Raw genomic sequence first — 16989 nt, 5'->3', positions numbered from 1 at the left:
AAGAAATGTGTTCTAGCCATATTACTAGCAAAGTAAGACTTTCTGACAAAAAGTATTATTGTGAAAAGGATCTTTACATAATGATAAACCTATATTCATAATGGAAGATTTAATAGTTTTTAAATTATTGACCAGTTATCAAACAGATGAGTAAAGATATAGAAAATTTGAACAAAATAAAAATGTAGAATCCTGTACCAGCAAATTAGAGAATACTCATTTTCAATTACCTATGAAACACTTTTAAAAAATGAACACACAAAATTAAAAACTTTTGTGTATCAAAGGACACTGTCAAGAGAGTGAAAGGCAACTCACAGGATTATACCTCAGGGAATAAACATCCATGAATCCACAGTGATGTAAATAAATGACTCAATAAAGGGGGAAAAGGGATAAGCCTTACTTTTTTAGACTTCCAAATACATATAAATAATCCCCCCAAGAGGAGGGTCGTAATTCCCCTCCTACTGATTAGACTGGGCTTATTGGTTTCCAAGAATAGAGCATAGCAAGGGAAAATATTACCAAGAAACCTGCGACATCACCTTAACCAGTGATCAAGCCAGAGACCTGGGGACAGAGGTCATTCTAGACCCCCTCCTCTTTCACCTCCATTTACTTCAGGTTCAATGTCTCACTATAATTTGCCTTCCAAAAATCTGCCACATCACTCTTTCCCCATGGGCATTCACTTCAGTTGTTATGCTATTCCTTCTGAGCCTTCTCCATGAGGGGAGCAGCTCAAAATACAGGCAGTGAGAAGGGTTAGAAGGTGAGGCATTGATTCGACAGAGATAAGTAACATGACCAAGGTCACACATCTGGGAAGTGCTGAAATGAGGATTTGAAATCAGGTAATCTGGCTCCAGGTTGTTTCAACCATTACTTAGTATAAACAAAAATGGGTTTTTTAAAGAATTTTTTATGATCAGGTTTGACTACATCACAGTAGAGGAACACTAGCTGCTGTAACAGAAAAGTCCCCAGGTCTCACTGGCTTACTACAACAGAATCCTCAGGTAACAGTGCTCTCCTCAAGGCAGTGACAGGGAAACCCACTCCCTTCGCTGTGTGACTGCCACCTTCCAGAGATGGTCCTGCACATTTAACCAGCAGATTGGGGGGTGGGGGGGAGAACTCATAGGGTTGGGTGAGATGTTGTCACAGACCAGGTCTGGGAATGGCAAAGGTTACTTCTCACCAGTGTACCCCCAGCTGTGTGCCCTAGAAGAGAAAGAAATGGAGTTTGGTGAGCACCTATTTTTGCCAAAATCTAATTGCTCATAATTCTGACTTAAGAAACACTAATTGAGCATCTATTCTACACTTCAATTTACACTGGCTTATGCTTTTCAAAAAATACGTATATATCCATTGCCAGACAGTGCACAAAATTTAGAATCTCTTCCGTCTCAAAAAGGCAATATATGATTGGATAGTCATACATTTACTTATGCATATATATAGCTATCAAATTTGGCAATTATTAAAACACTACATGATTCATATCTTATTCACAAAAGTTAAAATCTTCTATATGCTCAAAAGTAAAAAAAAAACCACAAACCCAAAACCCTACCCAAAATGGTGTCAAAATATTTGAAAGTACCCTATATTCCTAGAAATAAAATCAAATTTTTGAAGTGTTTCTAATTTTTATCTTTTTTAAAAAAACACACAAAACCCTCTAGAGCAGTGGTTCTCAACCTTCCTAATGCCGCGACCCTTTAATACAGTTCCTCGCTGAAGCCGGTTTGGCTCAGTGGATAGAGCGTCGGCCTGCGGACTGAAAGGTCCCAGGTTCGATTCCGGTCAAGGGCATGTACCTGGGTTGCGGGCACATCCCCAGTGGGAGATGTGCAGGAGGCAGCTGATCGATGTTTCTCTCATCGATGTTTCCAACTTTCTATCTCTCCCTTCCTCTCTGTAAAAAAATCAATAAAATATATTTTAAAAAAATATATATAGTTCCTCATGTTGTGGTGACCCCCAACCATAAAATTATTTTCATTGCTACTTCATAATTTTGCTACTGTTATGAATCGTAATGTAAATATCTGATATGCAGGATGTATTTTATTGTTACAAATTGAACATAATTAAAGCATAGTAATTAATCACAAAAACAATATGTAATTATATGTGTTTTCCGATGATCTTAGGCGACCCCTGTGAAAGGGTCGTTCGACCCCCAAAGGGGTCGCGACCCACAGGTTGAGAACCGCTGCTCTAGAGGAAAACAAAAATTCTCCAGTGAAGCAATGGTGTTATATGGAGTACGTCCATCCCATAAATACATATTTTCAATAAAAATGACATAGAATTTTGGCTTCAGGAAAAAGGGATTTGTAAATTTTGCATTTCCTTTTCAAATGACTTGTATAATATGAGAATGATTTTAAAGTTACCATTTATCAACCACCTGCTGGCTGTGGGCCTTTTTATCATCAGAGTGGACAGAGATAAAAATCAAGTTTAAAGCAACAATTTACATTTATATATAGCTTGTTTTTAACTTCCATTAACCCCAGTTCATCTACCAAAGGATAAAGAAAACAGAAATCTAGAAATAAGCCCATGACATTTGGAAAATTTACCCGTTTTAATTTTTTAAAAACAAAAAAATAAAACACAACACAACATCAAATTATGTTTTACCATCTACAATTCAGTTATATCCAAACATCCTAAGACCAAACAGAGTTCCCTGCCCAGAGTGGGGAATTAAAATGAGACACACGAAATGCTGAAAGTTCCAGCCGAGGTCACAAGTCTTCCATTCAAACACACTCCAAAGCTTTTCGTTTCAGTCTATTAAAGTGTTTTACAGGAAGTTCTTTAAAATAATTTCATCCCAGACACCAGGTTTCTTCAATGATACACAGCTTCATGACATTTGTTTCCATCCAAAAGGAATACAAAGTAATTTTTATTGTTGTCTCTTTTGGTAGCGTAGAGAAGTACAACTATCAGCCAGATTCCTTTAGCCATCAATGAGGGAAGGCGAGGTTAAGAAGAGACCTGGGCAGAGCTGCCTGCTGGATTCCACTTGTCTTTCTGAGGGTGTGACTTCAGAAGTGTTAAATCACACTTATGCCACTACAATGATTAGTACTAGTAATCTTTTTTTAGATGATAAAAAGGAAAATACCTAATGGACATAAAAACAGTCAAAAGATTCTTTCCGCAGGTTAATGCCCCCCTCCCCCTCCAAAAAAATAATACAAAATGAACATATAATTGGGATGGAAACTCCAATGGATATTCCAACTCACCCCACTGCTTGCTCCCCATAGAAGGGGAACAGGCATTAAGTTTTATTAGTAACGTTATAGTAACCAGATGTGTCAATGGCAGCTTATTTGAGGTCCATCAATCAAAGCATGGCTATAGTTTTCTGACTGCCCACATCTGAACACATTCAGCTACTATGGAAACTACAAAGGAAGGAAAAATATATTTATTCCAAGATTCGTTTACTGGGATTTTTAAGCGCCCTGTCTTCTGTAGAGCCCCAGAATGGTGATAATGTGCTAGGGGCTGCTGTGTTTCCCAGCATGAGCTCCCATTCTCTGAGGGTCCTGAGAAGGATAGTGGATTGGTCCTGGAGCCCTCATGAAAGGAGGAGGTGGTCCCATTGGGTGGAACATATGTGGCCCAAAACCTGCAGATGGGAGAACAAATGTGTTAGACTTGCAGTTCCCCTGACCACCTTTCAAACCTCTGCATCTTTCTAAGGTCAACACCTCTTGCACATAAACCAAATGACAAGGAGTTTCAGAAAATGTCAGTTCATAAGACTTGCTTAGAAATGTCTCCCTGTATTACTTTCTCAGTTTGAGAATCCATTCCTCTCAGTCCAGGTTAACAGAAAATTCCACAGGACTCAAGGTATCTGATAATATGTCTTCCAAGCCCCTGCTAGCTATCAAACATGCCAATCCTGCCAAGCAGGATTCCTCAGGATCTGGGAGGTGAGGAAGAAATCAGGCTGACCCTGATTTGATGGAATCAAATCATGGAAGACCCTGTCATCATTAACCTCAATGATTCATATTAGAATGGAGGGTGTTCTAAACCAGGACTTTCTTCAAAGAGTATGGGAATTCTGCCACAGGGGCACTGGCCACCTGTGACTTACACTGTTCGCACTGTCACTAACATTTTTTAAAAAATGTACTTTATTGATTTCAGAGAGGGAGAGGAAGAGAGATAGAAAAATCAATGATGAGAGAGAATCATTCATTGATCAGCTGCTTCCTGCATGCCCCACACTGGGGATCAAACCTGCAACCCCGGCATGTGCCGAGACTGGGAATCCAACCGTGACCTCCTGGCTCATAGGTTGACATTTAACCACGGAGCCACACCGGTTGGGCTGTCACTGACATTTTCTAGAGCAGCACTATACAAACTGCCAGTCTTTCAACTGTGTACTCCTGGCCACCAACAAGGTAAAGACTGTGAGCCAAATGTAACTAATTACACAACCAAGCACACTATTTAGTTTGTCTTATAATTTTTTATATCAAGACTTTCATTTACATTCTGGCACAAGCTCCTTATCTTTGTATACAGGTAACAACACTTTGTGAACTGGTGGATGTCCACAGCCTGCACTTTAAGCAGTAGTGCTCTAGGGCATCAGGATTACATTAGAACAGGGAACAAACTGGCCATATGTCACTGTAATCGATGAACTCCTATTCTGATTTTAAATATACACAGATCTTTAGAAAACTGGTGACTTTCCCCTCCTTGGCAGGCCAGAAAAAAAAAAGAAATATCAGGAATCCTAACAAATCAGATTTACTTGAGGATTCTATGAGACAAACTCAAAGAATTTAGACCAGCCGTGGGCAAACTACGGCCCGCAGGCCGGATTCGGCTTGTTTGAAATGAATAAAACTAAAAAAAAAAAGACCGTACCCTTTTATGTAATGATGTTTACTTTGAATTTATATTAGTTCACACAAACACTCCATCCATGCTTTTGTTCCGGCCCTCCGGTCCAGTTTAAGAACCCATTGTGGCCCTCGAGTCAAAAAGTTTGCCCACCCCTGATTTAGACCAATAGACATGACTTTCAAAAGAACTTTTTAGGGCTAAGTCAGACTTATTTACTAAGAAGGAAGGTAGAAGTTACCTGGGGGTGGGGGTGGGGCAATTCCAGGGGGTGGCGGCAGGGCGATGTTCACCACAGCTGGAGGGCCACTGGGGGGCAGGTTGAAGTAGTTGGCAGAGGCTTCTTCCTCTGCTGCAGGAGGAGGGGGAAGAGCTGGAGGAGAGAAGAGAGCCAATAGTTAGAAGGGAAGACAACTGTGCAATGTTGTTTCCACTGCCTTTAAATTTGGGAGTTCTGAGCGAAGACAGAGCTGTTGCTGGAGCCAGAGACATGGGTCTCTTCCAACACTCAGGGATCATCAGAGCATCTGTAGCTAGCAAGAAAGCCTGTACTCACCTCCTGGCAGGCCTGGAACAGGCTCCAGCTTGATGCCAGAGTCTGTGGTTCCGTCTTTCTCTTTTTCTTTTCCTCGGGCTGCTTGGGACCTGAGAGACAGACATACACATCAGCAGTGTGTCCCTTCTCTCACACCTCTGCTTCTCAGGCTTTCTAGTCAAATGGAGTTTCTTCACTCCTTGCCCCACTTTTTCCCTTTAAATGTCACAGTGCAGTGGATAAGATCAAAGGGTTTTTGTTTTGCTTTTTTCTAAAATATATTCTGATTGATTTCAGAGAGGAAGGGAGAGGGATAGATAGAAACATCAGTGATGAGAATCGTTAATCGGCTGCCTCCTGCACGCCCCACTGGGGATCTAGCCCACAACCTGGGCATGTGCCCTAACCAGGAATCGAACCATGACCTCCTGGTTCATAGAGGTCGATGCTCAACCACTGAGCCATGCCAGCTTGGCACGACCAAATGTTTTGAAGCCAGAAAGACCTGGGTTCATAACTTGCTGGAACTATTATAAGGACTAGAAGAGGCAACCTATGTATATTTAGTACACAGCCTAATTAGCCCCCAGGAAGCACTCCATAAGGGTCGCTGCTGCTATCAGCAATCTTTTCCGTGGCTCCCGGTGAGAAATATGTTCCCCTTTGAACTTTCAGGGCATTTCATCACTTTCAAACCTAAATTAGTTTTTCTTCCCCACTGGGCAGTCAGCCTCTAGAAGACAGAATCTGGTCTAATTCATTTGTATCCACCTTCAGGCCCTGGCATTATACTTAGCCTATAATAACTGGTCACAAAACACATGAACCCTCAAAGATTACTACACCAAAACCCAGAATAACAGTCCAAAACAGGATACTGTGAACATCCACAGGAATGAATGTTAGATAGATAAGGAAAAATTCTTTTTGACCCATTCACCAAAATCTCACTAGCCCCAGGTAATGAAATAGTTTTCTTGAAAATCTCAAAGATATTTTAAAATAGTCTATCCTCACCTTCCCCATTTCACATTAAGTCGACGGCCATTGACAATTAGCTTATTAAAGGACTTCTCTGCAGCCACTTCAGCAGCCTGCCTTGTGGCAAACTGGATGAAAGCACATTGCTGTCTCTGCACCACGGTGATCGTCCGAATCTCTCCAAACTGGTAGAAATGATTTCTGAAGGGATACAGGCAGAGAAAAATGATAACGACACACACGTTCCCAGGAGGGTGACAGCAGGTTATTCACTCTTCTACTGACTCACAAGGTACATGGCCCCATGGTTACCTCCCTAACTACCTGCAGGTAGTTTCCCCAATACCTTACGTACTATGAGGCTGCGTATTGAGAGGAAAAGAAAAATAATGGGCAAATAAATTTTATTCAACATCTCAGGGTCTTCCCCATGGAGGAAAGGGGGCCCCAGTAAGTTCCTTAAGGACCCTAAACCCTAGATAAGGGGATAGCCAACTATAGTCTCCATGGCCCACGAGCCAAGAATGTTTAAAGAAATGTTTTAAAAGGTTGTAAAAAGAAGACGAGAAGGAGAAGAGTCTGCCACCCCCTGGAGACTGTCTAGCTCACTTAGGGTGTAGTGAAGACAGGCTACCAAGGCAGCTTATAAACTTATAGGAGTTTCTTTACCACTTTCTCTCTTTGGGAGAGCTATTTCCACTCTCTGCCCAGATGTCTCATTTAGCTGACTAAAATACAAGCTGAGAATCATACAAGTTTACCAAATGCCAATCTCTTTAAAAAGCCAACAATTTAAACCATAAGAGTCTTATAATGGCAAAACTTCCCTTCCCCTACATAATCAGCCTACTTGATTGTGTGCCCTATTCTAAAAACTCTATTTGGCTATTAGGCCAAATAGGATCTCATGTAATTATCACCACATGCAAGAATGGACTAAGCACTGTTGATGAACATTACTACTCTGGCATCGTAAAGAACAATTTTATAAAAATTCTAGTCGGCATATTTACTGACTATAAACTAATTAAAGAAAAATGTATTTTTAAAGGATTATCATGCTTGCCTGTTATTGCCCCCCACAAGTTATTCCAAGACAGCTAAAAGCAAAAAGAGCTCATAAAATTATATCCACAAACCTTAAATCTGTCTCAGTAATGGTATCGCCCAGACCACCAACATATAGTGTGGTGATAGTCTTGTCCTCTGGCGGGTCCAAACGAGGCATTGTTGAAGCCCGCTTTAGAAGCTTATCTGCCACGGGGTCATTGATTCCATAATATCGGTCTTTAATGTTCTGATCAGCAAGGGGGTCATCTGGATCTGTAGGCTTCTCATGTCTATGATTCAAGAAAGAACAATGCATAAAGATGAAACAAAACAATTTATAGGTATCACACAACAGTAGCTACACCCAAATATATACCCAGAAATGCCTTTTAATCTAAAACCCTGGTCATACCAAAACAAAATTATTGATATAGAGCTGATATCAAGTGATTTACTGTATTACAAGGACTTGCAAGCCTCCTAAAACCCATTGAAATGACCATCTAGGGCAGCAGTTTCCTTAGAAATACTTTTGGCACAATTCACCCCCAAACAAAGGGTAACCAAAACATCGTTATCTCTCTCAAGGTCAATGGTTCTTAACATATTTGAGGTCTTGCATTCCACTCAGTCTGATTAAAGCTACGGACCCAGGCCTAGACAACGGAATAATTTTTTTGATGGGGGTGAGATTAACCAACCCCAAGTTAAGAGCTCCTAATCCACATGCTTGGCAGTCCTGACGGAAACATACTCACACACCCTTAGATGCCTGGCCTTAATTTGACCTCATCAACCCATTGAGAGTCAAGCCAGTGAGACCATAATAGTGAAGACTTACAACTCAGGGTAAACATCTGTGTTATACAGCACAGTAATTTAGCTTCCCAATGCTTAGTTATAAGTAAAAGCTCCATGATATGTAAAAACGATTTAATCAAGCTTTTCTAAATTTAACAGTCTTAAGATATGAGATATACCACACTAGTTGTATACACTTTTAGATTTTAAGGCAGAGATTGTTTAAACTAGCACCTCCCACTTCTTAGATGACTAATCATCTGAAAGCAAATACTGAAAACGCACTTCAGCTCTTACCTGTATGGACATTCCTCTCCTCTCTTACATTCTCCTTTCACCCAGAAGGAGCAAATGTGGGGTCGATTCCTTTTGTAGTAGGGTGTGGTCCGGGCCAGTTTGAGCAGCATGTCACTGGTGGATGTGGCTTTCCCCAGCATGCCAACTGGCCGTGTTCCATCAGAGTTAGAAATCTACACACAGGGATGGCAAATTCAAAAGATAAATTATATAAACTGTGTCAATCCACTAGGATTCTTTTACCAAATAAAAGACTACCTCAAGAAAGTGGCAGCATACCTCCCTCTCCATATTCTGTGTGTAGTACTCTTTGTTGACATCTGATTTTGGCATGTCATCCTTAAAAGACAGCCCTGCATCACGAACCTGGATGGGCAGGCCTGGTACAAAGGAAAGAAGGAAAAACAGGCATATTTAAAAACAGTGCTGAATATACACACAGAATACAGTATCATCCTTTCTCCACTTTCTTATTTAGTACCAGAGGCTTTACTATATTTTTACTGAAAATATTTAGCACCATCAGGCAAATATTGCTACGGAGCATTCTAAGAAATTGTCCTAATTCCTGAGCTAGCATGATTCTGAAACAAATGTTTTAGAAAATCTTTTAGATGAACAAACTTTGGGTATAGTCACATTTGACTTGTAAATTAATAATGTATCTAGCCCGAACGGTGTGTCTCAGTGGACTGAGCATCGCCCCAGGCACCAAGTGTCCACCCAGGAGCTAGGAGATCACGGGTTCAATGCCCAGGTTGTGGGCTCAATCCTCAGTAGGGGGCGTGCAGGAGGCAGCTGATCAATGTTCTCTCTCATCGATGTTTCTATCTCTCTCTTCCTTCCTTACTCGCTCTCAAAAAAAACACAAAACACAAAAAAAACAATAAAAACATATTTTAAATAAATGCAAAAAGTGGTTCATTTTAGGTTAGTCCTACAGATTGTCTGGATAGTCATGGTCATATATGGGGTCATTGTATTATAGGACCAGAACCTCTCCTTAACAAACATATAAATAGGTGACCAGGGCCCTAGTTGGTTTGGCTTAGTGGATAGAGCATCGGCCTGGGGACTAAAGGGTCCCAGGTTCAATTCTGGTCAAGGGCACATGACCGGGTTGTGAGCTCAATTCCCAGTAGGGAGTGTGCAGGAGGCAGACAATCAATAATTCTGTCTCATCATTGATGTTTCTCTCTCTCTCCCCCTCTCCCTTTCTCTCTGGAATCAATAAAAATATTAAAAAATAGTAACAATACTGTGACCAGGACTGAGAAACAGAGCCGCTTTCTGAATTTAACATATATAAACTCGTATTTTCCTTTTACCGTACAGCAGAAACTCTGTGGAAAAAGTATTTTCTCATAAACAAGTCACTTTCAGTTAAGAAAAAAAAGGAATTACTCTGAAACAGTGGCAGCATATCAGTCCTAACAATACAGTTGAGACAAAAACTAAAGCAAGATTAGCCTATGAGCTTCTGGTAGGAACTGTGGAAAAAAGCTTTGGATCTAGAAAGAAGCCCAAGGCAAAGAAATTACCTACCATAGGAACAAGGCCTTTACCTCCCCTTGGCTACAGATGCACATAAGGGAGTTTTAGGCTAGTTCTAATTAATTCCCAACTTTTCTCTACGTTCCTACTGCTGTTCAGGAGTTCTCTAGGATCGCCTAGTATGGTTCTCCCCTTACAATAAAAAGCAGACCACAGCACATATTCCAAACTGGGGTCAAAAGAGAGGTAGGGTAGACATGGGAGGTGAAAAGACTGGTTTGTTGTCTAGGGCACCTGCATACTTTGATTTATTGGACAGGGCAAACATACCATACTCCAGATCCAAGAGGCAAGTCTGACAGACATTCTTCAATTTACTACAGGTTTGGCACACTTCAGTCTTCTTGAAACGCATGCGGACTCCGGGGCACCAGCGAAACACTGTGAATGGCCTGGCACAGATCTTTAACACAAAATAAGAGCCACAGAGTGTGAATAGTCCTGATCTGGACAATGAATCCAGACTTAATAACAACGGGGGATTCAAAGAAAGGATCCCCAAATCTAGGGTTTACAAGAAACCTTAGCAATCATCTAGCCTAAATGCCATTTGATATTTCAATCATATTTACAACGCTCTGCCCCAGTAGTAAAAAATTCACATAGCGCCCTGACCAGTTTGGCTCAGTGGATAGAGCGTCGGCCTGCAGACTGAAGGGTCCCAGGTTCGATTCTAGTCAAGGGCATGTACCTTGGTTGCCGGCACATCCCCAGTAGGGGGCATGAAGGAGGCAGCTGATTGATCTTTCTCTCTCATCGATGTTTCTAACTCTCTATCCCTCTCCCTTCCTCTCTGTAAAAAATCAACAAAAATATATTTTTTAAAAAAATTCACATAGCACAGAAAGAGGAATTTTCAGTCCTCTCCACCCCATTAATAATGTGACCCTTAATCCTTTTCATGGTGAGTGGGGAGTGTCATACACTCCTTTGAGAATCTTATGACAGCTGTGATCTTCCTCCGCAGCTAAAATTCTCATGTGCACAATCAACACTTGGTATACAATCTCAGGGGGTTCAAAGCTCATCCACAGACACCAAGTTAAGAACCCCTATATTGAAGGGCTCATTTTCTTACCTCACACACTAAACAGTTAACAGCCAATGAGTACATAAATGATATATGAAAGTTGCGTAGCACTGACTTTTACCGGAAGACCTCAAAGCTCAGCAAGTTGAAAGCTAATTTGGTAGAAAAAAGTAAAATAAAATGAAATAATTACTCTTTAACAGACATACTTACTTTGCATTCCTTCCCATACTTTTCTTTGGTCTGAAATAGAAAAAAACAAACAAACAGAAAAGAACTTGAGTTCCAGAAAAAAAACAAAACTAGATGTCTGCTTCTTCCCCCAATACAACCCAAGAAATGTGTGTGGCATCCTAAAGGGTGTGTGTGTGTTGGGGGGGGGGGGGGGGGGGATAAATTCTAATCACCTACTATGAGCTCTAACCTCTTAAGAATCTTATGGATCTAACACCAAGTAGCATGTGTCTTTAGACAGCCACAACTTTCAGGCTCACCACTGTCTCCCAAGAACGAAACCTCCTAACTCAGCGGTTCTCAACCTGTGGGTCGCGACCCCTTTGGAGGTCAAATGACCCTTTCACAGGGGTCGCCTAAGACCATCGGGAAACACATATCCTATCTAATAAAAGACAAAAAGGGTAATTAACCATACCTCCGCTACGCTTCCCATTGGCTAATCAGCATATCCTTATGCAAATTAACTGCCAACAAAGATGGCGGCCGGCAGCCACGCAGCTGAAGCGAGCAGGAGGCTTGCTTGCTCCAGTGATGGAGGAAGCCAAGGTTCCCCGCCTGCCGTGGCCCGGCTCTAAGCTCCAAAAGCAACAGCTCCAAAAGCAACAAAGTTTCAATTATAGAAGCCAAACAAACCCCAGATACCTGCTTTTAGCCAGCCGAGGCCTCAGAGCTGGGAGCGCCAGTGACGGCAACAAAGTTTCAATTATAGAAGGTAAATAAATCCCAGAATAAAAAAAAAAAAGAAAGAAAGAAAAAAAGGAGAGGCTGGGAGCTTCAGTCACTAGTCAGCCTGAAAACGGCCCTCAGCCCCTCACCCAGACTGGCCAGGCACCCCAGTGGGGACCCCCACCCTAAAGGGGGTGTGGCCAGCCTGAAAACAGCCATCAGCCCCTCACCCAGGCTGGCCAGGCACCCAAGCGGGACCCCCACCCTGATCCGGGACACCCTTCAGGGCAAACCAGCCGGCCCTCACCTGTGCACCAGGCCTCTATCGTATATAGTAAAAGGGTAATATACAAACTGACCCTAACAGTAGAAAGACTGGGAATGACTGGTCACTATGACACACACTGACCACCAGGGGGCAGACGCTCAATGCAGGAGCTGCCCTCTGGTGGTCAGTGCACTCCCACATGGGGGAGCTCTGCTCAGCTACAAGCCAGGCTGATGGCTGCCAGTACAGCGGTGGTGGTGGGAGCCTCTCCTGCCTCCTCAGCAGCGCTAAGGATGTCTGCAGTTTAGGCCTGCTCCCTGCTGGCAAGTGGACATCCCCCAAGGGCTGCCGGGCTGCCAGAGGGATGTCTGATTGCCATCTTAGGCCCAATCCCCCGGGGAGCGGGCCTAAGCCAGCAGGTGGTCATCCCCTGAGGGGTCACAGACTGCGAGAGGGCACAGGCCGGGCTAAGGGACCTCCCCTCCCCCCCAGTGCACAAATTTTTGTGCACCGGGCCTCTAGTTGAATATATAATTACATATTGTTTTTGTGATTAATCACTATGCTTTAATTATGTTCAATTTGTAACAATTAAAATACATCCTGCATATCAGATATTTACATTCCGATTCATAACAGTAGCAAAATTATAGTTATGAAGTAGCAACGAAAATAATTTTATGGTTGGGGGTCACCACAACATGAGGAACTGTATTAAAGGGTCGCGGCATTAGGAAGGTTGAGAACCACTGCCCTAACTGTTCCCACAGTTCCCAATTCAGAAAGGATGTAGCCATGGCCAACCCATCTTTTACAAAGTTTAGTCAGAAAGTAACTAGCACAGACCCTGCAGATATCCTGCACATAGTAAACGTTCCCTTCCCATAAGCTATTCAACATCTTCCACAAATCAACCTATCAACACCTGGGACAGATCCCAAAAACACAGTCCTGATTACTATTCAATGGTAACGAATTTAACCCTTATTTGTGATGACAGGGAACACCTGACATTAAAGAGACAGACAAGGTGCAGTGGCCAAAAGGCGTTTGTTTAGGAGTAAGGACACCCAGCTTCCAGTCCTGTGTCTCCGAACTTGCTGAGGTCCCTGGAGTGAGACCATATGCATTTAAATCCCAGCCCCACTCATGACTTGCTAAATGAACAGACATAAACTCGGCTTTTGGTTAATAGATCCATCTCCCAGGTGAATGCTCAACAAACCCATGCTATATTATATGACTCCTACATCACGGAATTGCCTGAGTTTCAACGCGACAGAATAAGCATGACAGTCCTCTGTAAACTGTCACAGACCCGGTTGGTACAGGAGCACCGTTACTTCCGCCGGCTGGGAGCAGCGCTTCGCGGACCGTGTGCAGGGACCACCACGTTGACAGAATGCCAACAACTCCCGTTTCACACACCCTCACTCACCATTCGGATATACGGGTTTTCTCCAAGACACGTCTGGCACAGGATGGGGAAGTCCTGGTGACAATGGGAAATCTGGTTGACGGCCAGGCTCCGAAGACCCCGCCATCTCAGCCACACCGGCGGGCAACGGGGAGACAGGGGGTGGGGGAGGGACGAGGAGCGAGGGCGGGGAAGCGCAGGGCAGGAGCCCGAGGTCCAGCGCGGGCCCGGTCGCGGGAGGGGGCGCCGGCTGCCCTTCCGGCGGCGGCGGGAGGAGAGCAGCACCGAGAGAGGAGGAGGCAGGCATGCAAAGGGGGCTGGTCTCGGACCCTGGCTGCGCCCCCTCCCTCCACGCCCGCAGGAGGGCCGCCCTCTGGCCTCCCGCCCCAGCCCGGCTAGGCCGCGGCGCTGGCTCCTCCCCGGAGTTCCCTCGGCGGCGCCGCAGCCACGCCGGGCCGGCCGGCGGGAGGCCCGGCCTCGCCGCCCCTTCCCGGCCTCGCCTGGCAGGCACACTCACCGCATCCTCCCAGTTCTGCCTGTTGTAGGTGTTGGAACCCAGAGAAGTCGCCATCTTGAGAGCGTCCGGAGGCAGCCGCCGCTTCCGAGTTGGCAGATAGGACCGCCACAATCCCGTCAGGTCCCGGGCTGGTTCCCGGCCTGTGACGTCTTATTTGTGCGTCTCGTGCGCCCTTGGGGGCGGGGCCTTGTACGCCTTGACGTCACCCGCTCGGACGTCGTCCTGATGTGTTAAACCCTGGTGCTGCCTCCTGGGTCCCTGCTTGGGATGAAGAGCCACAAGTACATCTGGTTTATGTAATAGTTGAGTGAAAGAACAAAGGAGCAAGTAATGAGTGAGGGGGTGGGTTTAAAGCAGCGGTAGCTCCCACTGGGCGCTTATGCCAAAGCTGGGCGAACGTCCTGCCGGGCAAGTCAGTGTCTTATTAAATGATCACAACCACTCCTGTAGGCAGTGGTTCTCAACCTTCCTAATGCCGCGACCCTTTAATACAGTTCCTCATGTTGTGGTGACCCCAATTTCATTGTTACAAATTGAACATAATTAAAGCAGAGTGATTAATCACAAAAACAATATGTAATTATATATGTGTTTTCCGACAGTCTTAGGCGACCCCTTGAAAGGGTCGTTCGACCCCCAGAGGGTTGCTACCCACAGGTTGAGAACCGTTGCCTGTAGGGTTGCCAGGATTAGCAAGCAACAACACAGAACGTCTAGTTAAATTTAAATTTCAGTTAAACAACGAACCACATTTTAGTATAAACATGTTTCACTTATACCCCAAAAATGACTCATCTGAAAGCCAAATTTAGCTAGAGGTCATGTATTTTATCTGGTAATCACTACCCTCTGGGCAAGTATGATTGTCCCTCTTTTATAGGAATGGAAACAGGTTGAGAGAGATTAAGCAACTTGCTCATGGTCATGTAATAAGTGGTGAAGCCACAAATCCAAAGACAATAGTACTGTCTTTCCAACTTCTGAAAAGTGTCTTAATGATCCATACAGGTATTGTTTTATCGTTTGGGGGACAACTTATAACCACTCTGCCAGTATTTTACCAATTTCAAGCATTCTGGTACCACGTTCATAATTTGTTTACATATCCCATCATCAAACTACCTAAGATTTATTCCCTAATTTTTTTAAATGAGGTTTATTTAAGTATAATTTCTGTACAGAAGTTTACCTTCTAATTGTACAGTTAGGGAACTTTACATACATTCACCACAAATATAGACTAGTTCCACTCCAAGAATTCCTTTGTGTCCATATCAATCCACTTCCCACATACACTGTCAGTGGCAATCATTGGTCTGTTTTCTGTCCGTATAGTTTTGCCGTTTCCAAAATATCATAAATGGAATCCTATATAGCCTTTATGGGTCTAACTTCTATTTCTTAGGATATTGTATTTGAGATTCACCAATATTGTTAGACATTTCAATAATTTGTTCCTTTTTATTTCTGAGAATTCCATTGTATGGGTAGACCAGGGGGGTTAAAAAATTCCATTTGCCAGTTGATGGAAATTTGAATTGTTCCAGATTTCCATGAATATAAAAGCTATTACAAACATTCATATACAGGTTGTTGTAAGTACCTAATAGTGAGATTATTTGATCATATGGTAAATATATATTTTCCTGTATGAGAAAGCACTTGGGTTTATCTGAGCTTCTTGGATCTGTGGTTTGTCTTTCATTATATTTTGAAAATGCTTAGATGTCATTTGTTCAAATATTCTCCTGCCGTCTCTTCTCCATCTAGAATGCTAATTATACATATTAGACCATTTGAGATTGTCCCATAGATCTAGAATATTTTGTTGTTTCACCCTTTGGGGGTGGGGATCAGTTTGAATCATTTCTATTGACCTATCTCCAAGTTTCCTGATTATTCTTCAGCTATGACAAGTCTACTGATGAGCCCATAGAAGATATTCTTCATCTCTGATCCTATGTTTTTTATTTCAATTTGTCTCTTATAGTTTCTTCTTCTTTGCTGAAATCTGTTCACACATATTATCCATATTTTCAACTAGATTCTTCAACCTGTTAATGAGAGTTTAAGTCTTCATTCAATAGTTCTAACATATGGATCATATCTGTATGTAGTTTTGACTGTCTCTGAAAAATGGCTTGGTTTTTCTTTGTGTATCTCATTTATTTTCTTGATTGCCAGTCAGTGCTTATGTAACACTAGAGACTACGTAAACGCCGTAAAGAGTAGTAATGCTTGGAAATGGACAAGCCACTTCTTCTGTCAGGCTAATTGTGTGGGTTTGGTCAATTTAGTCAGGAATTGAGCTGGGTTTGGGTTTTGTTGTTGCTATGGTTGCCTTCAGTGTACCACAGCTTTCATATCCTCCAGCATTATTTTGTGCTTTAGGTTAGAATTGAAGAACTTTTCTTCAGGGTTGATATTTCATCCTTAGCTTTCAGCTGTCCTGCATACCTGCACCATTGTGGTTAAGTCTGTGCATTTGCTCACCCTCACCAGCCTATGTTTGTTACTAGCTGCTTTCTAGGTGGTTAGTGGTGGAGGGGTCAGGGGTTCTTTGTTCTAATTCAGCTTCACTCTTAAGTAGGTCCCTTGTGGCCAGGTCTTGGAAACAGGTCTTTTCTTCGTATTTCTGCCCCTCCTCTCTGTGGCAACCAAACCGTCTTGTATTTGCAGCTGGCCCTTCCTATAGTGAGTGGCAGGAAACCTTTAATGGAATTGGTAT

At 43.0% G+C, this 16989-nt stretch overlaps 1 protein-coding gene across 16 annotated transcripts in view; it reads right to left on the bottom strand.

Moving 5' to 3' along the window:
- Nucleotides 1–14418, bottom strand: part of RBM22 (RNA binding motif protein 22) — an 80671-nt gene extending 66253 nt beyond the window's left edge. For 6 of the 16 annotated variants that reach the window (XM_023754131.1, XM_023754136.1, XM_023754132.1 and 3 more), the window contains exons 1-9: nt 14262–14418; nt 13766–13819; nt 11370–11399; nt 10397–10529; nt 8852–8952; nt 8573–8745; nt 7564–7764; nt 6461–6625; nt 5150–5281 (exon numbers count right to left, since the gene is read on the bottom strand). In XM_023754131.1, the coding sequence (XP_023609899.1) occupies nt 5150–5281; nt 6461–6625; nt 7564–7764; nt 8573–8745; nt 8852–8952; nt 10397–10529; nt 11370–11399; nt 13766–13819; nt 14262–14315 (1043 nt within the window). In that variant the 5' untranslated portion in view covers nt 14316–14418. Of the gene's footprint in view, nt 1–2583; nt 3668–5149; nt 5282–5464; nt 5554–6460; nt 6626–7563; nt 7765–8572; nt 8746–8851; nt 8953–10396; nt 10530–11204; nt 11400–13765; nt 13820–14261 lie in introns of those variants that run through there. The other 10 variants (XM_023754138.1, XM_023754137.1, XM_023754139.1 and 7 more) reach the window with 7 other exon arrangements.
- Nucleotides 14419–16989: the final 2571 nt, after the last annotated feature.

The sequence above is a fragment of the Myotis lucifugus genome, unplaced genomic scaffold, assembly GCF_000147115.1.
Source record: "Myotis lucifugus unplaced genomic scaffold, Myoluc2.0 scaffold_56, whole genome shotgun sequence".
NCBI classification, from domain to species: Eukaryota; Metazoa; Chordata; class Mammalia; order Chiroptera; family Vespertilionidae; genus Myotis; species Myotis lucifugus.
Note: the sequence above shows the minus strand (reverse complement) of the source record. Positions and strands in the feature narration are given on the sequence as shown.